General features: G+C 43.5%; 1 protein-coding gene across 1 annotated transcript; it reads left to right on the top strand.

Annotated features, from left to right (window-relative positions):
- The first annotated feature begins 16558 nt into the window (after positions 1 to 16558).
- LOC109740019 (uncharacterized) lies at positions 16559 to 25452 on the top strand. The gene is made up of 13 exons (XM_073506512.1): positions 16559 to 16632; positions 16754 to 16898; positions 17101 to 17141; positions 17233 to 17286; positions 22019 to 22102; positions 22299 to 22387; positions 22541 to 22621; positions 22925 to 23058; positions 23514 to 23555; positions 23873 to 23943; positions 24030 to 24123; positions 24434 to 24515; positions 25427 to 25452. Exons 1-13 carry the CDS (start codon positions 16559 to 16561, stop codon positions 25450 to 25452), a joined length of 1017 nt encoding a protein of 338 aa, XP_073362613.1.
- The last annotated feature ends 1451 nt before the right edge of the window (positions 25453 to 26903 follow it).

The raw sequence follows: 26903 nt of genomic DNA, 5'->3' as shown, positions 1-26903 counted from the left end.
ATGGTAATTTTAGCATGATAAGGTCGATAACTTCAACATTAGCACCCTCGTAACAAATATTATGGTAAGGTTGATACTATATCGTTAGAAGGCTGATAACTAGAGCGTGAGAAGCATGGTAACTTTACAAATACATTATCGGGATATACTTCAACAACTCTCCACTCCCCCCGGGTTAAAGGTTACCATGGTGTTTGGACGTAAGTTATAAGCTATGCGGTACGTAAAAATACCCATTTAAAGCATAAGTTGTCGGGATAAGTTTTTCAGCAACTCATAATGTTTGTACCCATTTTTTGCAAGGACATTTCCTATGTACTCTCTCCATCCCATAATGTAGGACTTTTTTGACACTACACACTAATGTTAAAAAATTCTTACATTATGGGACGGAGGGAGTACATTCTAGCTTCTCAGACTTGCCCATAGTACATGGCACATTTGACTCCCATCAACTACACACACATTTGAGCCTTTTTCTGGATTTCTGGAAGGACGCGACTCGCTGGCACCCGTTGGCCAGATAGCTTATCGCGGCACACACCCTTAAAAAGGAAACCCCCTGCCAGCTGTCGTACGTAAAAAGGAACCCACCCGCCACCCGCGCCCATCCCACAACAGAAAAAAGATTCGCTCCCCCAAAAAAATCAAGGACCGGCAGCTGGACGCTGCTGCCCAAACCAGCGTCCATCCTACGCTGACCCCAGGTAGCATCATACCTACCCCCCCCCCCATGCATCTGGACCCTCTCCCCCCTCCTTCTCCTTCTTCCTAACCATCGTTTGCCCTCAAGGGCGCCATTGTTGCTGGATCCAGAGCTCCATGGCTACAGCTGAAGTTTGACCCAGCCCCAAAAATCCAACAACACCTACCAGGGAACTCTTGCCCCCACACCTCCTCCCCTGTTAGCCCTGCCCTCTCCTACATCTGCTGGTACGTCCATGTTCATCCTTTCCCCCATGGCCTCCCTCATTGCTGCAGCAAAAAAAGGATTTGCAAGTCAAAAAAAAGCATAAGACTTAGGAGGGACGAAAAAACAGTCAAAAAAGCATAGGAATTTTAGACAAATTAGCATCCACATGGTTAGCAAAGACTCATATCTGAAAAAGTCAGGTGTTGTTCCAAAAAAACATGCTTGTAGGCAAGTTGCGTCCATAGGGTTGGCAAGTTGAGTTATATCTGCAAGCAAGTTTTGTTTCCCACCCTAACAGCACAATATTGTTGGGATGTATGCATTTACACTAGTTTCAAGTCAAGTAAATTTTGATGTTTTTGCAATCCAGGCAAAAACAATGTTAGTTTTGAGCAGATAATGTGTTTTTGGTAACAAGACTTTGACATTATCAAGTCATGAAAATAGAATTGTAAGTAGGTTTTGTTTTTGTGTGCAAAATTAACGCATGGTTGTAGGCAAGTTGCATCCACATGGTTGGCAAGTTAGATTATATCTGCAAGCAAGTTTTGTTTCCCACCTAAACAGCACAAAAATTTGTTGGGATCTACGCATTTACACTAGTTTTCTAATCAAGCAAATTCATGTTTGCAAAAAAAATCAAGGCAAGAAACAGTGTTAGCTTTGAGCAGACATTATCTAGTCTTTGGCCAAGTTTCATACATAGGGGTGGCAACTCATGCATAGAATTGTTATGCAGGCAAAAATTAACATACCCACCCCCCCCCCTTCTATCGACCATGTTAATTTTTCATGGATAAAAAAAGGAAAAATGTGATGTACAAATGAGAGAACATGTTCACTACTACGAAAAAATAAAGATATAGGGCGGAAAGATAGTAGAGAAAATACCTAGAAAGTTGCTTTTCTCTTGGAATTCGTCTTTCTTGCCATACCTGCTGTTTTTGTAACATTTGACAACAAAACTATGATTTCCAGAAAAAGGCATATAGTGTAACAACCATTATAGAAGTGTGATAGAAAGTTTTAAGAAGTGACAAATAAGCACTTGAAAAAGGAGAACCCCCTAATCAGGTTTAGAACACGCGAAAACAAAGTCTAGAAAGAAGAAAATGCAACTCCTATGTAAAACTGAGATGTAATTCTGCTACAGTTTTTAGTCTTTCATGTTCTGCGCAATTCTGCTACAACTTCTACAGTTCTGCCACGTCTTTAGTCTTCATGTTCCTGCAAAACACAAAAACGCGAGAGAAAAATGTAGTTCAGATTCAAAAAAATTGATATGGTCCCACTCTTGTATCCTGGAAAAAAGTCAATCATTTGGACATGTATTGTTATTACACTTTTGCAAGCTAGACTTGCGTTGAAAATTACTATTACTTGCCTTTAAAACGCTATCTGAAACTTGCAAAAATTATTGTTCTTGCTTTTTTCAGGTTTGAAAATGATTGACCTGAATGAGTTGCCCGATTATACAAAATGTGGAGTTCCTATGACAGATGTCATGGGAGTTCAAGACCCCGTGTACTGCACGCAACCTGGTGCCCCACAAAACGGTGGAGAATATAATGAAGTAGCTCAATCTCCTAATCCCACAATTGGCCAACATGTTGCTGCCCAGCCCGAAGCCATCCATGCAGATAGTGACACTTTTAATGACACGACTACAGTTGGTGAAACAGGGGAAACTATTCCACAAGAAGGTTTGGGAATAGATGATGATGATGAAGCTTGGTCCCAGCCAAAAGAACCCACCATAGGCATGAGGTTCGATACTCTGGAGTGTGCCCAAGCACACTACAATGCATATGCTCTCCGTCTTGGTTTTTCAATCAAAATGAACACCTCGAGGAAATCTAATCTTACTGGCCAGCTGAAAAAGCAACAGTTTGTTTGCAACAAGTTTAGGAAACCAAAAGTGGATGATGGTGGTGCAGAAGTTGCCCCTACCCTAGATGAGATTCCAGATTTTTGTGAACATGCAGATGACGATGATGCACATGATGATATAGTCTTCATTGATGATTAGTGTGCAAAAAAGAAGAGAAGAAAGAAACGAAAACGAGATACAATAGTGCAGACAGGGTGCAGGGCAAGGATGGTTGTAAAGCTAAAGGACGGTCGGTGGGAAGTCATTTTCTTCATTGCTCAACACAATCATGCACTAATTGACAAGCCATCACTCACAAAGTACCTTCGATCGCACCAAGGGATCCCTCTAGAAGAGAAGCTATTCCTAACAAATCTTCATAATTGCAATTTGACTACAAGTGTGTGTCACATTTTTACTGCTTTATATGCTAACTTTTCAAGGAGTAGCAAACAAAATCCTGCACTTACTGTTGTACAACAATATTTTTACTAGGGAGATATGTGTGGCATAAAAAACTTGTTTGGCAATTTGGAAAAAAACTTTATGATTTGCTGGGCAACATTTGTGTGCTTTTGGGAATGCAAGTTGCCTCACTGCTGGACTATGTGTGGGGGAGCCAACTTCTGGTGTGGATAGGGAACATAAGTTGCCTCTCCAGCTGACTTTTTGTTGGGTGGGGGAACATAAGTTGCCTCCCCCGACCACCTCCCCCCCCCCCTCTAACTTGACTAGTCAAAAAAATGCATATGAAAAGGATGAGGCAAAACTTCTGTGTGCTTGGGGATCGTAATTCGCCTACAACCCTGTTTCTTTGTCAAAATTTAAAAGCTTAAAACTTTTGGGCAACTTATGTGTGCCAGGGGAACATAACTTGCCTGCATCTATGGGAACTATATGAGTTAGAAAAGAAAAGGATGGGCAACTTCTGTGTTCTTGATGCACATAAGTTGCCCCCCACACAAAAAGTGGAGTTTTTTCTGGAAAAAAACAAATTGATTCATTGTGTGCCAGGGGGGGGGCATAACTTGCCTGCATCTATGGAAACTATATGAGTTAGAAAAGAAAAGGATGGGCGACTTCTGTGTCCTTGATGCACATAAGTTGCCCCACCACGCAAAAAAAGTTGAGCTTTTCTGGGAAAACAAATTGATTCATTGTGTGCCAGGGGGACATAACTTGCCTGCATCGATGGAAACTATATGAGTTAGAAAGAAAAGGATGGGCAACTTATGTGTCCTTGATGCACATAAGTTGCCCCACCACGCAAATATAGTTGAGCTTCTCTGGAAAAAAGCAAATTGATTCATTGGTTTGTGTTGCTTTGATGTTGTTCTGTTTTCCAGTAACTTCGTTGCTTGTTTCTTTCATATCCTAACTTTCTTTCTGCATGCGATTTGTGCAGGTCGTATGATGCAAATTATGTCTGAATTTTATGGGACGGAACTAATTGTTCCTTATACAACTAAAGCAATATCAAATCTTAAATCGAGCTTGAACAAAGCAGCTACTAGCGAAGGAGATATGATAGAGACAGTAGCCTACTTCGAGGAGCAAGAGAAAACAGATCCTAATTTTTTTCTACAAGGTCAAGTATGATGAGGAGGACAGGGTTATGAACATTTTTTGGGTTGATGGACCAACACGCAAGGCGTACGCTGAGGCTTATCATGATTGCATTTCCTTCGACACGACATACATGACAAACATGTACAACATGCCTTTTGCACCATTCATTAGTATCAACCGGCACGGGCAGTCATTCATGTTGGGGTGTGGATTTGTCAGGCAAGAATTGGAGACGAGCTTTGATTGGTTGTTTGCGAGTTTCCTTGAAGCAATGCATGGACTGGCCCCTAACAACATCATAACTGACCAAGACATTGCGATGGCTGAATCTATTAAGAACATCTTCCCTACAAGTGTGCATCAGCGTTGTCGTTGGCACATCATGAAGAAAGCTCAAGAGAAACTTGGGGCACTGTTGGGTAGGAACCCTGGTTTGTCAAAGGATTTCAACGAGTGTATTGACTTCAGCTTCACACCCGAAGAATTTGAGGCAAAATGGGCTGCTCTAATGGCGAAATATCAGGCTGCTATTGGTACACTTTGACAAACTCTATAAGTACCGGACAACATGGGTGTCGTGCTACTTCAAGCACAGATTCTTCCCTTTCCTGCAGTCAACACAGCGAAGCGAGGGCTTCAATGCTGTCCTCAAGCGGTATGTGAACCCGCATGGCTCTATGCTAAACTTTGTGAAACAGTATCAGAAGATTCAAACTCATGTGTTTGCTAGGGAAGGTGCACAAGATTATAGGACGGGCCACTTAGAGACTGAAACGTGGTCACATTTCCCCATTGAAAAGCAAGCATATGAAGCCTACACTAGAGACTTGTACCGTAAGTTCCGTGAGGAGTTCGAGATGATTGGGAGGTACAATGTACGCCCCTGTGGTGCACATTTGTATGAGCTTGAACCTAATAGGGAATGGGTTGCTAAATATGGGTCCAGACACTATTATGTAACAGAAGAAGTTGATGCAGGCAATTACACATGTGAATGCTGCAAGATGGACAGAGATGGTATCCTTTGCTGCCATATCTTGAAGGTTTTCACCCACCTCGGGGTTGATGAGATACCAGCACAATACATCATTCGCAGGTGCCTAATGCACCCCCTGTTTTGGAAGCAGCAGAAGCAGAAATGCTGCCAGCATCGAAGAGGCAAGTTCGGCACACCAACTTGCAGATGGATTTTTCAAGCTTGGCCAAAGTTGCCTGTGCATCCGATGCTGCTGCGGAAATTCTAAAGAGGCATATGCGTGCAGCTCGGGCGGAGATTGGACACCTAAATTTATCTAAGAAGAAAAAAGCAGCAGTCCCTACACATGCACATTGCAACAATTCTCGGCCGTCTACTAGTGGTCCACCAACATTCGGGGGGCGTGCGCAGCCTCCTGGTAGGCATCCAGAAGCAGCTGTGCCGCCAGCAGGGGTTGCTGTGCCGCCAGCAGGGGTGCTGTGCACTCAACTTCAACTGCTGCACCGAGTCCTGGATCTGCTCGTACTTCAACGCACTCAATTCATCAGCCCGTGCACAAAACTCCTGAACATGCTCAACCCATCCCTAGAGACCCCCCAAAATCTACGACGAATGGAAGAGCAAAGTCTAAACAACTTCAATCAGCACTTGAGCTACACCCGAAGCGAAAAAACAAATGCAGCTTTTGTGGATCTGTTGAACACACTGCAGGACAATGTGAGGCAAGGTTGGTTTGATAGGCACAATGCAGGCAGGTTTGGGAAAAAAAGAAATGAAGTTGAGAAAGGTCACAGAAGTTGCATGTTGAAAACAAGAACAAAAAGGGGGAGCTATGAGCAAAATATGAGCTGTTTTTGTAATTCTGGTTCATGATATGAATATCATGAGTTGACCTTGTATCGTAGTTTTTTTGCGAAACTCTATGTCATTTCTCCTGAGCTTGAAAACTTTGAGTAATTCGTACGCATTGTTGTTTGCTTTCACATATGTTAATTGGCTGGTTCCCAGGTGTTAGTTGCCTAGTTTTAAATCTTTTTCCGTAGTTGCGTGCTACCAGAATTTGTTAGTTCGTTGGTTTGCAGGTGCTAGTCGCCTTATTGTTTCCTATTCAAATGTTGTTTCGCAAAAAAAAGAAAAAGGAAAAATTAATTACCAAACTTGTGAATAGAAAGAAAAACTTACCTATGGCAACTTCGGAATATCCTTCCACGGAGCTTTGTTGTGGACACTTGAAACCCATGTGTTGGTGAGTTGCTTCCTAATGTTCGGTATGTCATCTGGTTCATACTTGGGTACAGCCCTTGCATCCCATTTACTTGTATTGGTCAGCCCGTAGATCCCACAATCAACGCTTTTGTACCCAAAAAAAGAAGCAAAAACAACATGTGTGGGGGTAAGCATATCTTCGTGCATGAGACTGAATTTACAAAGTATGAAAACCAGAAAGGACTTTAGGCAACTTGTGTGTGTTCTGGGCACACAAGTTGCCTCACACGTAGGCGACTAGATATGTGCGGTCTGGGCACAGAAGTTGCCTCCCCCCACCCACCCCTTTCTGCTTTGAGGACAACATGTTAGAGGGGGAGGGGGTACAAGAAGGAGAAGGGAGTTGGGGCAATTTATGTGTGCTCTGGGCACACAAGTTGCCTCCCACCCACCCGCCCAATCAGGTAAGTTTTGGGGTGTTAGGAAACTTGTGTGTGTTCTGGGCATACAAGTTGCCTAAACATATATGCAACTTAAATGTGATATGGACACACAAGTTGCCTCCCCCACCCACCCTTTTTGCTTGCTTACTCGTCGAGGAACATTAAACGAAGGGGGAAAAAGCAACAAAAAATACACACACAAAAGAAGAAAACAGGACTTGCTTACTCATTATTTTGTTTTGGAACGTCGATGTTTACAAGACTAAAGTCATCCAGCACAATGTGAGACTTGTGGTAGTGGTGGTCCCACATGCTACGGATAGTTGCTGCTATTTTCCTTGCATTAGTGTCCAAATCTACATCATCGAGCGTCCTCCAGGAGTCAAGCACCTCAAATCTTCGGTCTCTTATATTCAGATTAAAGACCCAATAATGGTTCGATGTTTTCTTCTTTGCTGGATTAAGGTTCTCCAATATAGGAAACATAATCTGTTTTGTTGCACAAAAAAAACAGGTTACCAAAAAAACCAAACGAATGCCTTATCAAAATGTCCAAAAAAATGGACTCCCTTCATTTGCAGGCAACTTGTGTCTCCAAAAGAAAGTGAACACATATATAACTTGGGATATATTTTGTGTAGACATCAAGAAAATGACTCACCATGTCTTTTCGGTCCAAATGATTAGACTTGTTGAATCTGCCATTCATTTCTTGTGTGTTCCATTCCATCTGTTGTAGCCTGATCTGAAAAAGAAAAAGGAAAACCATCAACACATGATGACCTATATTGTGCAGAAGAAAGAAGAAAAAATGCAAAAAAAATACATATAAATAGAAAAGCTTGAAGGCAAAACTTTTACCAAGAATCGAAGAGGCATGACGACCTTCTTTGAGTCCGCAGGCAAATTCAGCATTATAGACTCGATGCCAACTTCGAACACGTGCGAAAGAACGACACCCTCAACCTTCATTGAGTCTGCAAGTTCCCTCAGGGTGACATCATATCCATTGTAATCAATGATTTTTGGGCTGGAAACAGAAAAAAGCAAGGCGATTAAAAATGAACAAGCAAAAAAGTAACCCAAACGCATTAAGATGCCTTGAGCAAACATTGGTCACTGTTGTGATTAGACAAGTTTGGTACCTGATGTCTGTATCTTTTGATTCATCTGCACTGATCCTTGCATGCAAAATCATTGAAGCATATAAACGGTTTGCTTCAGGTTTGCACTGGAACTCTTTCTTGTTCCCAGGAATCATGAATGGTGATCTCAGGCATGGAGGCAGCTTGATGAGCCTCCTCTCATGTTGAAATGTGACTGGCTCGCCTGAACTACTACTACTATAATGCTTGCTGCCCCAACATGCTTCTGTTTCAGTCATACCTTGGGTATCTTTAATAGGTGTGTGCAAGTTATTTGGTGACAAGCTACCGACGTCTTGCCCACCAATTGGTTCTTTTTGCCTTCGCTCTGCTGCTGCACATGCTTCTTCTATAGCATCCCAATCATCATCTTCTATATTAATAACTTCATTTACATCATCTTCATCAAGAAATGGTTGTTTCGAACTCGCATTCACATCATCTTCATTGCGGATTGGTTGTTCCGAACTCATTGTCCATGCAGATTGACTGCTGGTATTGGTTGATTCTTTATGACTTGGAATAAAATCGTCTAAGATAATCCCAAAGTTGGGTGCTGGACAGTATTCGTCCCATATCCCTTTCAACTTTTGCTTGGGGGGGGGGGGGGGTCATCAACTGGCTCTTCACATGTGTTTGCTGCTGGAAGGTTGATTTCTTTATTGGTTGGAACAACACATCTTGCTAATATCTCATCTATGTTTAGTGTGTCATTGGAGTGCTCCTGGTGTGTCTCCGGTGGACAGTTCTCCTTGTTTGCATCCTTTGTAGCAGGTCTACTGAATTTGGAGCTCCTCGCAGGCAACTTGGTATCAACCTTGGGCGACTCTGGTACTGGAGCTGGTTGTTTCATGTCGGTGTTTGGATTCCCAACAACTTGATGGCTCCCTGTAGGCAGCATGAGATTAGTCTTGAGCAAATTTGCGACTGACTTGGATGGTTTGAGATGAGTTGTAGGCTGTCTATCAAGTTGGGGGCTTGTTACATGTAACTTGGCATCCTTGGTGATCATCTCAGGGCAGCTCCCTTGACTAATTGTAGTGAATGGTTGTCTGACAAAAGGTAGTACTGGTACAGGTAGCTTGGCATCAGTCTGTGGCAACTTTTCAAGTGGACTTGCCTGCCTCACTGCATTATTTGCCTGACTCATGAAATTTGGCAATGTTGCAGCCAGCTTGCTGTCATTGTGCCTTAGCTTGCCAGGGGGCTTGGGATCATTCTGTACAAAGATTGCATGTGAGCTTGCTTCTCTGAAATCAGTAAATGGGAGGTAGGTGTTTTTTGGACAGGCTGCAGGCAAATTGAGATCAACTGTGGGCAACTTTGCACAAAAACTTGCTTGCTTGTTAACTCCCATACAAGTTGCCCCAACTTTCTGCTCACTTGCTCCATCTTTCAGCTCACTTGCTCTCTTGGTTTTATCATTCAGTTCCTTCGTAAGCGGTTCATAAGTTGATCCTTGCTTACATGTGGTGCCTAAGGGCTGCACTGTTCCCTTTTCTCTAAAAATTGAAGTGTCAGCAATTGGTGCTTCAGTTGTTCTTCGTACTGCCTGAGCTCCCATACAAGTTGCCCCAACTTTCAGCTCACTTGCTCCATCTTTCAGCTCGACTCGGTGGTGAACTTTTTCAGTTTGTTGTTTATGCTTGAGTGATGAAATAAGCTGCCTAGTTTCATGTCTTGGCTCGAATGCTCCAGCTTCAGTTGGTGCCAAGTTGAACGATACCCTCTTTTGCTGCCTTGGTGGTAGTGGGGGCATATCCTGTTTAGTTCTTCTTTTCTTTTTGCTATCGGGGCGTAGAATCCACAAATTTCTTGCATAAGCTCCTCATGTGTGTGTAGTGGGCATAACTCTTCCATGTTGAAAGTGCATGCCATTTGCATGTTCTCGTCCTCCAGAATGCTTTGGAATATGATGTTGCTATATGAAGCAGGTGTTCGCCCGTCATAAACTTTCGGCAGATCAAGCTTCTCGCCTTCTAGCGGTTTCCACTGCTTGTTGAACTCCATCATAACAATGTCTATAAGAGATATACTTTTTGGGTCATCTGCCCCCTTTGCTTTGCCGACATGCTCTTGAATGAAGAAGTCTGTAGAGCAATCGCCTTCGTTGGTGCTACCTGAACTTGCTGCCGGCTCATCTTCTGCAGAATTACCGCCCGAGGTACCTGCTCCGGTGTTGTGACCTCCACCCCGGTCCTCATCATCTTCGTCATTCCCTTTCCTATTACCCCCTCTCTTTTCGCTTGTTTGGTCATCGTCCTCGTCCCGATCATCATCTTCATTCGGTTGTTCTTGATCATCCTTCTCCGTTCCAGCCTTTTCAGATCCCTCCTCACTATGCACCTCTTCAGTGGGATGGCTTACATTACCTCCATCTGAGCTGGTCTCACCGTCCCCCTTCCCCTGATCCTCATCAACATGTTTTTTCTCACCCGCTCCCTGGTCCTCCTCCAGATCATCATCTTCTTCAGCTGTATTGGTGTTAGTATTGCCTGTTTGTGGGTCCTCATCATCATCGTCCAGATCGTCATCTTCGCTGCCACCTGGGTCATCATTGTCCGATTCGGTTTCGCTGTCTTCGGCCGGTTCGTCCTCATCACTCTCGCTATCAGACTGGTATGACTCTTCATCCTCGGTAGAGCTATGCTCAATCACTTCTGGGGTGGATTTCCCCTTCTTACTGCCCCTTTGAGACGTTGCCCCCATTGTACAGTGTGCATCTGTGCTTGTCGTTGCTTCGCCGTCATCAAGCTTGCCTACTCCAACTACCAGCTTCCCAACAGCATGTGACATTTCAGTGCACATCTCATGAACCATCTCTGTCAGCCTCTTTTGTTTCTGCACAAGGCACGAAAACACAAGTAGGCCATTGGAAAAACAAAGATGTCACAAAATTTGAAATGAAAAAAAAAAGACTTTCCTGACAAGATATATAGTTTGCATACTTACAGTTTGGTTGTAGCTTTGAGGGAGCCTGGCTGCAACAAATTTTATGATGTGATCCATGCTGCCAAACAAGCTGTCTTTTGCGCACCGGGAAAATTCTGTCTTGAGCTGCAATAGAAGCATGTTTTGTAAAAAAAACAGAAAGTGTCCGCGACTATACGGGGGAGGGGGTGAAAGCAACACCTAAAAAAGTTAATTCGGCTAGTTTTCGAATAAATGTAGTTGGCTTGTTAGAAAACTAACAACACAGAGACAGTTGCCGATGATTCTAGCATCATCTGCCTGATTTTTGAATCACAAAGCTAACTTCACACCCCATATCTGGATATGACTAGGGAGAAGGATGAAGAACAATAAGTTTCCCTTCGGTGCTATAAAAAATAGAAAGACAAATTGGGGCAACTTATGTGTATGTGGGGCACATAACTTGCCTGCCTGGCAACCTCTTTTTGCCTGCTAGAAAAAACACTAAAACAACAGAAACAAGTGGGAGTTGCTGGTGTTTGTACCATCAATTGCCAGAACTCAAGTTATGGGAGTTGTCATGAAAACATGGAAATTCTAGTGGTTGTAGGTTGTGAGTACAAAATAAAACAAAAAGTGTTTGCGACTGTACGGGGGAAGGGGTAAAAACAACACCTAAAAAAAGGTTGATTCGGCTAGTTTTCGAATAAATGTAGTTGGTTTGTTAGAAAACTAACAACACAGAGACAGTGGCCGGTGTTTCTAGCATCATTTGCCTGATTTTTGAATCACAAGCTAACATCACACCCATGTGTGGATATGACTAGGAAGAGGGATGAAGAACAGTAAGTTTCCCTTGGTGCTATAAAAATAGAAACACAACTTGGGGCAACTTATGTGTATGTGGGGCACATAACTTGCCTGTCTGGCAACCTCTTTTTGCCTGCTGGAAAACCCTAAACAACAGAAAACAAGTGGGAGTTGCTGGTGTTTGTACCATCAATTGCCAGAACATAACGTAAATTTGCAAACACTCATAAAAGGAGACAAAAAATAGACACCCCTCCTCTCCTTATCCAATTAACGGCAACTTCATTAGTGTCTATTTGAAAAGGTTGTTTGTCATGCTATCATGCTATTTATGTTTAGCAGAGGGGAGAACTTACACGCAACTTTCCATACACGCCTGGCCCTTTCTTGTCTTTCTTCATGACTTTGGTTATGAGATCATCATTCCAAATGGCCGCCCTGGGCAGCGTGCTAGGAATTGGCCCATCTACCTCCAATGAATCAAGGTATAGTATCTGCATTGTTTGGATTAAAGAAGCATCAAACTTCATTCCCATAGTATATTTGAATTAGGAAAAAAAGAATGAACAAACAAAAAATTGTTAATCTTGTATTTGTACTTACTACTAGGTGGAAGACACAGCAGCAAACCGCTTTCTTCTTCTCCCCAAACCCCATGAATGCTAGCCTTAGTTGATCAACAACAAAGTCGCATATCTTCGAGTCTTTGATGACATTTCTGTTCAAGATAGCGGGGAAGCACCTTGGCGAAATGCTCAAGCTTGTTGTTGGAGCGAGGAAACAAGAAAAGGCAACTGCCAGCCAAGCACGGAGAAAATTGTCATCAGCAGCCCCGTTCATATTTTCAATCATTTTGCACCACGATGTCAGTGTAGGGGAGTTTTTGCCCTCAATCTTGTAGATGCTGTTGAATTCCCTTATGACATCGGGATTCATTTCGAAGCAGACTTTCCTCCCTTTGTTTGGCAAGCCCCATAACCTGTGAACACTTTCTGCATCAACCGGGATCTTGCCCCTGTCAGGTATAACTATTTGAGACATCTCTGGGTCATAGTGTTTCATGATCCACTGACTGAGATCCCCTGGCATGCTAGTGGCTTTTATATCCAACAAGCCACCAAACTCTATGTCTCTGATAACAATATTTTGGTCATCGACAAGGTCCTTGTTTAACTTGAAAAGCCTTGCAGGTGATGACCTGTTCCTGGGACCCTAAGAAAGGTTGTATAGATATGAAATTACCTTGAATAGTCAATATGAAAACGGCATAAAAATGCAACAAAAAAACCAACTTGTGTGGGTGAGGCACATGAGTTGCCCCCCCCCCCCTCACCTCTGGGTGTGTGTTATGCTAGGAAAAACATGATCCAGGGACAGGTGGGGGGGCAACTTATGTGTGGGTTGGGCACATGAGTTGCCTCACCCCCCCCCCTCCTTTTTTTGCCTATTAAAACATGATTATAATCCATTTTTGTGTGGGTTGGCACATAAGCAACCATTATATAGCAAACAGAAAAAAAACATCGCATCTGCTTTGGGACATAAAAAGTTTCTGATTAAGGGATTTGAAGTGTAGTTTACAAGGATTCTATAATACCTCAGTGTCAGCAACTTTACGGCGGTTCTTCTTTGGTTGTTGCTCTCGAGAAACATCCCCCTCATTCACACCTTCGACTGGAGCATCCTCATTACTGCTGGTGCTAGGAGGCCGCTTCCCTCGGTTTACTACACGCTTTTGCCGCTTCCACTCGTAAACAATTGTTTGGTTAATAACTTGCTCTTCTGATACAGGTGCCTGCCAAAAAGCAAGAAAGATAAACACTAAGATGCGCTTATGAAAAAAAGGGGTAGAGCGAGGTATGGGGGGTGGGGTGGGGGCCGGTTAAACCTCCACTCGGACTTCAGATGCAGAAGATGGGACCCTATCGTGCTGCGACGATGTTGACTCCAGTTGATCATGCTTTTTGCTTGACAGACCAGCCATGTTTGCCTGAAAAAAATAACAGAAAATTAGCAAAGGATTAAACTCTTCACATGTTGCAATGCTCATTTCAGCATCGTATTGTTGTCTGTAAAACCTACATGAAAATTGAACGCGAATAAGAGACAAAAAATACTACTAACAATTAGCATAAGCACGTCTAACAGCCTACCTGATAGCGAACATTTTTTGGTAGCAGGCAAGTTTGGGTAGCAGGCAAGTTCGTTATTAAATTAGCATAAGCATGTCATTAAATTTAGGTAATGAACTTGCCTGCTACAAAAATTAACTTGCCTAACACCAAAAACTTGCCCAACCCCAAACCTGCCCAAGACTTGCCTGCTACACAAAGGACTAGTGGATAATAAACTTGCCTGACGTTTTTACCTAACTTTCCTCATAGCGAACATGAACTTGCGTGGTACCTAATAAAAACACGGACTCCAACCCGAACCAAAAAAACAGGGCCAAACTTGCCTGACGTTTGGCATAAACTTGCCTGCTGGAAAAAAAAAGTCGAGGAAAATTCCTCCGCAATCTGCAGCGGGGGCACGCACACCTCCAAGCCTATTTTCGACCACGAAAATCACACGAACCAGACGCGGGGGCGAACATACATCCATGGATATCTAGAACCCATTCATACCAAGTACCTAACCTAACCACCCCCAAGGCTACCCAAAACAGTAGCAGGGAACTAGCGCAAGTGAAAACGCTGACCAGGTCGACAAACGAGCACTGCTGCGAGCCCTAACCAGCGCATGACGAACCTAGTAAAACTCCGCGCCACCAGCAATGGAGAGATCCAGAGCGGGATTTACCTTCACGCCGATGAACCGCCTCCTTCCTTCGCCACCGCCCGCACAGAACGACTCCCGTCTCGCTTCGTCTCCTTCGCCGTAACTGCCGCTCTGCACGGCCCGCCGATCTCGCTTGCGAGAGCAGCTCTCCCATGGCCGACGAGCCGCGCGGGAGAGCAACTCGAAGCGCCGACCACCCCGCGACGCCGAACCACTCCCGAGAGCACCGATTTGGACTGCGGCGAGGCGGATTTAGACAGGCGCGTCGTCGATTTGCGTCGATTTGGGCGAGGAGAAAGGAGGAAGGAGAAACTGCCCACACCACCGAATGAGGGGAGAGTGCCGTTGCGAGAGGTGGAGAAGACACGGATAATGGCGGGCCCCACCACGCGCTAGACGTTTCCCCCGACCAGATATACGCGCGACGTTTCGTACCGACCAGGTTCCACCTGGTCGCGATCGCATGCGATCGCGATGCATCCGACGGCTCTCGCAGGGTGTGCTCGGGAATGTTAAAAAGTGCAGCTGCACTTATTAGAATTTGGGTTTCTGGAAACATAGCGGGAAAAAAATCACACTATTGAGTTTTCATTTTATTTTTATTTTTTGAAATGCACGCTTGTAGAGAAAGGATAGGAACGTGTCCTTGTATGTTTTGGTTTAAAAAGGATACGACTATCCAAAGCAAATGCTAGTAGTAGTACAAGATTAGCCTTGCACACATCAATCTCTCTGTGTCTGAAAAAAAAAACCTTGTCCGGCAAGAAAGAAAGAAGATGTATAAATAGCGAAAGAAGTCCACTTAACCCCCTAGGATTTCACAAACCGTCCAGTTTACCCCCTAAGGTCTAAAACCGGGTATTTAACCCCCTGTTCTTTCCTATACCAGGTGAATCACCCCCTAGCACCGATCAGAGTGGTTTTTCAGGCGGTTTTGAAGGTTGCGACAACTACTGCTGCTCATTTGCGTTGCGGCCATGAATTACAGGCTCAGGTCATCCCACCCAAACCACATGCATCGTTGAGGTACTAGTCGGCAGCAGCACCAGCCAGCAGCCAGCCACGAGGAAGCTCAGCGCCTCAGCCCGGCGTGGTTCAGGAAGCGCCTTTCGTAGAGCTCTGCATGCGTCTGCCTCTGGCAAAAAAACATGGCGTGTCAATGGGATGGCAAATTGGCAAGGCTCCCGGTTCCTTGGGAAGCACCAGCTCCTCGTTCGGCATCGGGCTCTAGAAAGCATGCACATGCGACTATGGTTTGGCTCGCATGCAATCTCGGCTTGACACCGAGCCTCTCGTGCGCGGTCGTCGCCGTAGTCGCCTCGGCAGCGCTCTCGCCGGCCACGTCCGCTTCGTCCTCCGTGGACAACATATGCGCCGCGTACCAAGCTGGCGCCCGTGCCGCCAGCGGCTGCCGCTGGCAGCTGTCGAGATCCACTGTTAGTTACTAAACACGATTAGGTTAGTCATGTCCATCTCAGACATGGTGGCACGTACTTCTTGTGTGTATGTGCGTGCTTGTCCAGGAGACTTGGAGGGTGACGTCGAGATGCACACAATTAGAATAGAGGGATTAGGCGAGCGCCAGCGATTGAAACGCCGCTCGTGCTCGGAGGAGGATGTACGAGGCTGGGTGCAGAACTGCAGATCAGAAACGAGCTGCATCTTGCTATGTCCAACAAAACCGCCTGAAAAACTACTCTAATCGGTGTTAGGGGATGATTAACCTGGTTTAGGAAAGATCAGGGGGTTAAACAGCTGGTTTTAGACCTTGGGGGTAAACTGGCCAGTCTGTGAAACCCCAGGGGGTTATGTGGACTTCTTTCATAGATAGCAGGCACGAACGAAGACGAAGGCATACACAAACCCCATCTCTCACGTCGGCTTAGCTTGTCCATCGGCACGATCGAGCAGGAAGGAAGCAAATAAGGATCGATGGCGCCAAGGAAGATGGACTCTGTGGTGCCGCCGCTCTCCGAGTTCCCCAGCCCCACCGCCGCCCGCACCAGGTCCGGCCGTCATATGTCTCCATGCATCTCCGTCGTAGCTTCCATGTGAATCAGTCATGCATTATACTACCTTGCACAGGATGCAAGCACTGCAATTTATTTTGAATCTTACTCCATGCAGGATGGCGGTGCCGGCGTACGAGATCATGTTCGGCAAGCTCCAGCTTCGCAGCCTGTTCGACGACTACTTCCATCAGCCAAGCAGCCTCGACGCCGGCATCATCTTGAAGACGCCGGAGGATCCTACCATTCAACTCAGCGCCGCTGTATCCTTCCATGCAAGAAAAAAAAAATCATGCTTGTTTGTTCAACCTGATATGTGTTCTTGGAAGATTTTTTTTTTTTAAGAAACTAGCAGGAGCGCTGCTTTTCAATTAGAAGAAGAGAGGGTAAAAAGTTAATAGTTCCTGAGTTAGCGAAAGATCAAAGAAGTGCCATTTAACTTTCCCTAACTTAAAACTCACTTAGATGTCTCCAGCTGGTGGGGAGGCCATGTTTCGGTGGCAGAGGTGCATGATTATCTTCATATGTTTACCAAGCCTATTATATTCTGTGACATGTAACCTAAACACAAAATGGATTTTACTGTTTTCTTTGCAGGGATTTGGATAATCCCAACACATATGTGGACCTGCTCACGTCAACAGCAAAACCGTAAGCGCATGGCTAGCAACATTTACTAGTAGTGTTGTTGCGAGATGTGACTTGTGTTAATTTGGGTTCTTATGACTTGTATATCCAGTATGTTGCAGGTGAAATCATGTGATTACTATCCGAATTAAACGAGATCCAGATACAATGTTCATGCTCAAAACTGGCACTAAATAACAATTATTGAGGTTTAAAACTAATCCCGTAGGTAGATGCAGAGGTAGCGTGCCGACGGCGATCACATCGACCTTGGAACCATTCCCGACGCGCATCGTCACCTCGTCCTTCGCCAGTCTCCGTTTATTCCGTAGTTCCTGTTTTGAGTTACAAATATGAGCAACCGCACCGGTATCAAATACCCAGGAGCTACTACGAGTACTGGTAAGGTACACATCAATTACATGTATATCACATATACCTTTGGTGTTGCCGGCCTTCTTGTCCGCTAAGTATTTGGGGCAGTTCCGCTTCCAGTGACCACTTCCCTTGCAATAAAAGCACTCAGTTTCAGGCTTGGGTCCATTCTTCGACTTCTTCCCAGTAACTGGCTTACCGGGCGCGGCAACTCCCTTGCCGTCCTTCTTGAAGTTCTTCTTACCCTTGCCCTTCTTGAACTTAGTGGTTTTATTCACCATCAACACTTGATGTTCTTTTCTGATTTCCACCTCCGCTGATTTCAGCAACGAATATACCTCAGGAATGGTCTTTTCCATCCCCTGCATATTGAAGTTCATCACAAAGCTCTTGTAGCTTGGTGGAAGCGACTGGAGGATTCTGTCAATGACCGCGTCATCCGGGAGATTAACTCCCAGCTGAGTCAAGCGGTTGTGCAACCCAGACATTCTGAGTATGTGCTCACTAACAGAACTATTCTCCTCCATTTTACAGCTGAAGAACTTGTCGGAGACATCATATCTCTCGACCCGGGCATGAGCTTGGAAAACCATTTTCAGCTCCTCGAACATCTCATATGTTCCATGTTTCTCAAAACGCTTTTGGAGACCCGGTTCTAAGCTGTAAAGCATGCCGCACTGAACGAGGGAGTAATCATCAGCACGCTGCTGCCAAGCGTTCATAACGTCTTGGTTCTCAGGGATTGGTGCTTCACCTAGCGGTGCTTCTAAGACATAATCTTTCTTGGCAACTATGAGGATGAGCCTCAGGTTCCGGACCCAGTCCGTATAGTTGCTGCCATCATCTTTCAGCTTGGTTTTCTCTAGGAACGCGTTGAAATTGAGGACAACGTGGGCCATTTGATCTACAATACATAATGTAAAGATTTTCGACTAAGTTCATGATAATTAAGTTCATATAATCAAATTATTTAATGAACTCCCACTCAGACAGACATCCCTCTAGTCATCTAAGTGAAACATGATCCGAGCTCAACTAGGCCGTGTTCGATCATCACGTGAGACGGACTAGTCAAGATCGGTGAACATCTCCATGTTGATCGTATCTTCTATACGACTCATGCTCGACCTTTCGGTCCTCCGTGTTCCGAGGCCATGTCTGTACATGCTAGGCTCGTCAAGTCAACCTAAGTGTATTGCGTGTGTTCCGAGGTCATGTCTGTACATGCTAGGCTCGTCAACACCCGTTGTATGCGAACGTTAGAATCTATCACACCCGATCATCACGTGGTGCTTCGAAACAATGAACCTTCGCAACGGTGCACAGTTAGGGTGAACACTTTCTTGAAATTATTATAAGGGATCATCTTACTTACTACCATCGTTCTAAGCAAATAAGATGCAAAAACATGATAAACATCACATGCAATCAAATAGTGACATGATATGGCCAATATCATTTTGCTCCTTTGATCTCCATCTTCGGGGCACCATGATCATCTTCGTCACCGGCATGACACCATGATCTCCATCATCATGATCTCCATCATCATGTCTTCATGAAGTCGTCACGCCAACGATTACTTCTACTTCTATGGCTAACTCGTTTAGCAACAAAGTAAAGTAATTTACATGGCGTTTATTCAATGACACGCAGGTCATGCAAAATAATAAAGACAACTCCTATGGCTCCTGCCGGTTGTCATACTCATCGACATGCAAGTCGTGATTCCTATTACAAGAATATGATCAATCTCATACATCACATATATCATTCATCACATCTTCTGGCCATATCACATCACATAGCACTTGCTGCAAAAACAAGTTAGACGTCTTCTAATTGTTGTTGCAAGTTTTTACGTGGTTTGTAGGTTTCTATCAAGAACGTTTCTTACCTACGTATGACCACAACGTGATTTGCCAATTTCTATTTACCCTTCATAAGGACCCTTTTCATCGAGTCCGTTCCGACTAAAGTAGGAGAGACAGACACCCGCTAGCCACCTTATGCAACTAGTGCATGTTAGTCGGTGGAACCTGTCTCACGTAAGCGTACGTGTAAGGTCGGTCCGGGCCGCTTCATCCTACAATGCCGCCGAAACAAGACAAGACTAGTAGCGGCAAGAAGAATTGGCAAACTCAACGCCCACAACTGCTTTGTGTTCTACTCGTGCATAGTAACTACGCATAGCCTGGCTCATGATGCCACTGTTGGGAATCGTAGCATAATTTTAAAATTTTCCTACGCTCACCAAGATGCATCTATGGAGTATACTAGCAACGAGGGGAGAGGGGTGCATCTACATACCCTTGTAGATCGCGAGCGGAAGCGTTCCAATGAACGTGGATGACGGAGTCATACTCGCCGTGATTCAAATCACCGATGACCGAGTGCCGAACGGACGGCACCTCCGCGTTCAACACACGTACGGTGCAGCGACGTCTCCTCCTTCTTGATCCAGCAAGGGGGAAGGAGAGGTTGATGGAGATCCAGCAGCACGACGGCGTGGTGGTGGATGTAGCGAGATGCCGGCAGGGCTTCGCCGAGCTTCTACGAGAGAGAGAGAGAGAGAGAGAGAGAGAGAGAGAGAGAGAGAGAGAGAGAGAGAGAGGTGTAGCAGGGGAGGAGGGAGGCGCCCAAGGCTGTAGTTTGCTGCCCTCCCTCCCCCCCCTTTATATAGGCTCCCTAGGAGGGGGGCGCCGGCCAAAACCCCATCTAGGGTGGGGGGCGGCGGCCAAGGGGGTGGAGTACCCCCCAAGGCAAGTGGGGCGCCCCCTTGCCCTAGGGTTTCCAACCCTAGGCGCAGGGGAAAGGCCCATGGGGGGCGCCCAGCCCACTAGGGGCTGGTTCCCTTCCCACTTCAGCCCACGGGGCCCTCCGGGATAGGTGGCCCCACCCGGTGGACCCCCGGGACCCTTCCGGTGGTCCCGGTACAATACCGGTAACCCCCGAAACTTTCCCGGTGGCCGAAACTTGACTTCCTATATATAATTCTTTACCTCCGGACCATTTCGGAACTCCTCATGACGTCCGGGATCTCATCCGGGACTCCGAACAACTTTCGGGTTTCCGCATACATATATCTCTACAACCCTAGCGTCACCGAACCTTAAGTGTGTAGACCCTACGGGTTCGGGAGACATGCAGACATGACCGAGACGCCTCTCCGGTCAATAACCAACAGCGGGATCTGGATACCCATGTTCGCTCCCACATGTTCCACGATGATCTCATCGGATGAACCACGATGTCGAGGATTCAATCAATCCCGTATGCAATTCCCTTTGTCAATCGGTAAGTTACTTGCCCGAGATTCGATCGTCGGTATCCCAATACCTTGTTCAATCTCGTTACCGGCAAGTCTCTTTACTCGTACCGCAATGCATGATCCCATGACTAACGCCTTAGTCACATTGAGCTCATTATGATGATGCATTACCGAGTGGGCCCAGAGATACCTCTCCGTCACACGGAGTGACAAATCCCAGTCTCGATCCGTGCCAACCCAACAGACACTTTCGGAGATACCCGTAGTGCACCTTTATGGTCACCCAGTTACGTTGTGACGTTTGGCACACCCAAAGCACTCCTACGGTATCCGGGAGTTGCACGATCTCATGGTCTAAGGAAAAGATACTTGACATTGGAAAAGCTCTAGCAAACGAAACTACACGATCTTTATGCTATGCTTAGGATTGGGTCTTGTCCATCACATCATTCACCTAATGATGTGATCCCGTTATCAACGACATCCAATGTCCATAGTCAGGAAACCATGACTATCTATTGATCAACGAGCTAGTCAACTAGAGGCTTACTAGGGACAAGTTGTGGTCTATGTATTCACACATGTATTACGATTTCCGGACAATACAATTATAGCATGAACAATAGACAATTACCATGAACAAAGAAATATAATAATAACCATTTATTATTGCCTCTAGGGCATATTTCCAACAACTAGCAGGAGCGCTGCTTTTCAATTAGAAGAAGAGAGGGTGTTACAAATGATTTTTGACCCCCTTTTTAGTTAATAGTTCCTGAGTTAGCGAAAGATCAAAGAAGTGCCATTTAACTTTCCCTAACTTAAAACTCACTTAGATGTCTCCAGCTGGTGGGGAGGCCATGTTTCGGTGGCAGAGGTGCATGATTATCTTCATATGTTTACCAAGCCTATTATATTCTGTGACATGTACCCTAAACACAAAATGGATTTTACTGTTTTCTTTGCAGGGATTTGGATAATCCCAACACATATGTGGACCTGCTCGCGTCAACCGCAAAACCGTAAGCGCGTGGCTAGCAACATTTACTAGTAGTGTTGTTGCGAGATGTGACTTGTGTTAATTTGGGTTCTTATGACTTGTATATCCAGTATGTTGCAGGTGAAATCATGTGATTACTATCCGAAGTATGGCGTTGGCGCTTTCGGAACATTCCCTTTGCTTATGGCAAACAGGTAGGCTAACTGTATGTGTTTCTTGGTTGCACACCATGCCTAGAGTTGCTGCGTATAGCTTAATTCCGTTAATTCATGTTATGATAAGTGTGTATTTTTATGATTCACTAAAAGATTTTTCTCGTTGTTGATTGATTCTGAATATGATTGCACGCCGTAAGAATGACTAATGAAGTCGAATTTTCCTGGCCCACAGGGGGCAGGGTAAAGAAGATTACGGTGTCATGGGTGTAAGATATGGTTCAAAGAATCTGTCAGTTGGAGCGTCCTTCCTGCCATTTGCTGGTATGCTATTATTTATATCTCTAGTTGGAACTTCGAAGTATGGTATAGTGAAAAAATCTATGCCCAAGTAGATGGTCATCTTAGCTTTGAAACAATTTAATTGTTCTAATTACATGCCATGATATGCTGATATTATTACTTGTCTTTGCATAGTATCTGGTGAGGTACCCTATGGTGCATGGCTGGTTACGAGGAAAGGAAGATTAACTGCAGGCGTACAGTACAAGCCACTTGGTGAGTGTTATAACTTATTAAACCTTCAATCGTCATTAGGACCTTTGTTTTACTCCACATGAATATTAATGACCATCAAAGTTCATTGCCATTCACATGTATAGCTAGAAACTCTGCCTTATATACAAAGGTCTATGTACATTGTATATTTCCCATATGTTACTAGTCTCAATCAGTAGCCAAGCCAAGTGCAAAAGATAAGCAAGAAAGCCTCGGTCAGATACATATCTTCTAGTTTATCTCTAGTTTGGGCATCAAGAATTTAATTCTACTTTTGTGTCTATAATACTTCAGCAGGTCCAGCAGGTGAAAGCGAGAACACTGCACCTTTTAATGACTTGAAAAACTGGAATTGCGCAATCAGTTATGGCACAGGGTCAACTAGCCTACTCAGCCCTTCATACATTTTTGCTCTAGAGCTTCTTCGAAGTACACAGGTTTGTTGTAGTTTCCTTCTTACCTGATAAGAGACTCGCATCTTTTTGTTAGCTTACAACACTTAAGGTCTTTTGACAATATTGTAAACAGAGTATGCTGATGGACACTTGCAAAATGCTATTCCTTTCAACTCTGGTGAATATGAACTCATGTTTCTGAACAATGGATTAATCAACTTTCACTTCTACACATAAGAGTTATATTTTTAGAAGTTAAAACTAGTATGTGCTTCATTCTAAAATATCTGGTTTTTGACTTAACAGAGTATTCGGTAAATGATCCATCAGAGTGAAATATGGTGCATATGCACGTTTCATTCTCTCTTTGTTTGTTTTAGGCTATTTTTTAAAAAAAAGAGAACAATTTTATTGCTAAAACAAAACCATAGTATGTATTAGGCTACTTTCACCTTTATTGGAACTCACAATGAAATTTTCTTTTCTTTGACGTGCAGCTGGTTGCATCATTCTATAGGCGCCATGTTATCGACACAAAGGTAAGTGTAGTTATATTTCAATTCATGGTCGATAGATTACTTCCTCTCGTTTGCCAACTTATTTAACTCTATAACTCTGCTACTAGGGGAGCCATTCCCCCAGTGAAAGTTTAAAAAATCAAAAAACTCTGACACTCATACTTCAATTTGACTTCTGTTTTGCGAAGGTTCAGTTGAGTTTTTCAGTTCCATTGAAATACCATGTCAATTTGTTAAAGATAGGCTAATTTGCCTTGTCTGAATCGTAGTATTTTAGCCTCTAGTTGTAGCAAAGAAATATCAGAATTTTATTGGATACCTTTTGTCCCTATCTGTAGGAAATAAATAAAGGTGTTCCCTTTTTTGGAACCAAAGGCTACGTTGATTTCGGGCTTGAGTTGAACAGAAGGTAAATCTCAAATGAGGAGATATTTCTCGGTTTTGCATTGATCCACCTAAGCACCTGACAACTTTCAGTTCTGTATGATTTTTTAGCTTGGAGAAAGACAAACCAGCAGAAAATAAGGCGGACGATTCCTTGTTTCAGGTAGCTGCCAGTTGGCAGCCTAATTCAAGTTTATTAGTAAAGGTTAGTTGCACCCCTCTTTATTAATTATATAGGCCTTCATTGTGAAATGTTTTATGTATCCCTGTATTAGTATGTGCATATAGAAAAGAAAGAAAAAAATCAGCGCGTCTGCATATGTATATACTTCCCTTCTACTCGAATTTGTGTTTCAGTCTGGCCTTTCATAACATGGCAAGCCAAAGTAAGACATGGCATCTACTAAGATGTTCCCACTAAAATGTGTTATTGCAATGAGTAGACCTTTGTATATAGTTATCTATATCTATTTATGTCTATTTATATCTGAAAATCAGTATTGTTTTCTAAACAGGGGAAGGTGGGTTCCTCCAAGTCGTCTGCTGCTTTGGTGTGCAATTCTTGGTGGAAACCCTTCTTAACATTTAGCGCCACAGGTTCGCATCCTTCAACTTCTTAAGAAAGAATCATTTGCGAATATAACTTTTTTATTTTTTTGGCAAAAGGCTACTACCAAACTCGTTTTGCTTCTATTTTTTCGTGTTCCTGCATAGGTCATTAATTATAATTTTTTGTTCACCGTGAATTGGGATAGGCTAAAAATGTTTACCCTAAGCACTCTGAGTGGCACAACTAAATTAATTATAATTTCTTGCTTGCAGTCGAAAATGATCACCAGCAAGGCACTAGATCATACGGAGTTGGATTCCGTGTCGAGGATATATGATCAGAAGCCAGGTCCGCAGTTACCAAGTAGCTGATTCGGTTTAAATGAGGACTTTGCACCAGATCTTGTGAGAGAGAATGGGAAGAACAGCATATGTGCATTGTCACATTTACCCGCAGGGCTCAGAGCCTACACATAGGATGTTGTCTTGTTACAAGAACAATTATGTTTATTTTGTGGTACCTTGGATTTCGTAAAAGTTACTTGTCAATAGAAATTTTTATTAATTATTATGCTTCATGTATTATTTTGCATTTAGTTAACTTCGGGAGATGATAATATTAGAGGCATACATCATGCAGTGTTGCAAAAATCAGCAAGTATAATAACATGTTGCTAATGTTTCTGATTGATAGTTCATCGACGATTTCTACATGGACCAACATCTATTATTACAATCGCTTTGTTCCCGCATGTTGAATTTGACTCGTGTAAATTTTAAAGCCATTTATAACTCTGAGAACTTTGTATGAGCCAACATAGTTTCTCTAACATATAAACGTTTCTTACTATAAAAATAACACCGAAATTGCAATTTACATGTTAAAAATATATGTTATTTGAATGATGTTTCTGATATTATACTGATTCTGAAGCATCTTTTATGCTGTCAAATTGCAGATTCTCATGATTGTTGTGCTTCATGAATGTTAGGCTTTGCAAGGTGCAATCATTTCAGGGCTTGCCACTTTTTTTGCTCAGGTCGTATGTACTCTGCACAGGATTTTAGTTGCGTCTTACAATTTCTAGCTGTTTCTCCTTGGCATGGTACATGATAAAAAAAACTGGTGCTTAAATTGGAGAGGTATGGAGATGTAAGATGATGGAGTTGTCTTCCGATATACAATATTGAACTTGCCTTACGAAGGTGATTGTGGCCAACACTGCTGGTAGATTGACAAAATACTTGAACATATGACTGGAGCCTCCAAGCAGAGACCTGGTTCTGAAAATGTTGGCCCCTTTGTTGTTAAACATCTTATTCTGTTTATTTTCTATAATGTGACAAAATGTTGGCAAAGACATTCTAAACCCCCTCCAAGTTTATGTGGTTCTCCAAGTTTATGCATGGCTAATCAGGCCGATCCTCATGCTACTTGGAGATTCGCGCTGGCTGGCAGGTGGGCCTTCGTGCTGGAACAGTGTGCACCCTACCTATGACATGGGCCTACTGGATGAGCCGTGGGGCAACCGATGCGGGTGTCTCTAGGGAGTCGATATTTGCGATTCCTATTTGATGTTGAAGGCGGAACACTCGGCCCATTTTCATTTTTTATTCTTTACCTAGAAAAATATGTGTATGGGAGGATTCGAACTCCAACCCTCCTCGTTCAGTCCGACAGCTTCTTCTCTTGTGCAATTATTTCTTTTTTTCTCTTCTTCAATCGTAGAGCTTAAAAAAACTGACGTCTTTATATGTTTTTTCTTTCTAATTTTTTGTTCTATTTGGCCGTCTTTTCTATGATTTTTCTGTGTATCCTTTTTTCCTTTTTTTCTTTTACTTAATTAGAAAACTTTCTTCAAAAGATTTGTCAACTTTTCCTGAAAATCTATGAACTTTTTTTCAATTTCGTAAACTCATTTTAATAATTGACAAACTTTTTCCAAATTTGTGAACTCTATCAAAAAATGATGAACCTTTTTCCAATTCATGAACTTTTTTCAAATCAATGAACTTTTCAAGATTAATGAATTTTTTTCAAGTTTGATGAACTTTTTTTTCAAATCCGTGAACTTTTTTCAAACACATGATCATTTTTCATTGCTGTGAACTATTTTCATAAATTAGTGCACTTTTTTCATTTTTATCAACTTTTTAAACTTGTCAACTATTTGAATACATTAACTTTTTTGCATTAGCCAATTTTTGTATGCATGTTTGTGAACTTTCCAAATTTATTTATCCAAAAATTCATGTTTTCAATAATGTTTTCAAATTATTGAAAAATCTCAGCGAGGTACGCTGGTTCTTAAAACAATTGGCGCTGCAGGGAGCCACTAGCATCTAGTTGGTTTAGAGGTTAGGCAAACTCGAAGACGAGTGGAAAGGCGCGAGTTTGATTCGTAGAGAGCCACTATAATAACAATTCTTTCTGCG

Source organism: Aegilops tauschii, chromosome 1 (assembly GCF_002575655.3).
Source record: "Aegilops tauschii subsp. strangulata cultivar AL8/78 chromosome 1, Aet v6.0, whole genome shotgun sequence".
NCBI lineage: Eukaryota > Viridiplantae > Streptophyta > Magnoliopsida > Poales > Poaceae > Aegilops > Aegilops tauschii.
The sequence above is the reverse complement of the archived record's forward strand: the minus strand, read 5'-3'. Positions and strand labels throughout refer to the sequence as shown.

Coding starts and splice junctions, on each gene's coding strand:
- LOC109740019 (XM_073506512.1), top strand. CDS start 16,559: ATGGCGCCAAGGAAGATGGACTCTGTGGTGCCGCCGCTCTCCGAGTTC. Junction 16,899..17,100: donor CCATTCAACTCAGCGCCGCT/GTATCCTTCCAT, acceptor AAACTCACTTAG/ATGTCTCCAGCTGGTGGGGA. Junction 17,142..17,232: donor GCCATGTTTCGGTGGCAGAG/GTGCATGATTAT, acceptor TTTTCTTTGCAG/GGATTTGGATAATCCCAACA.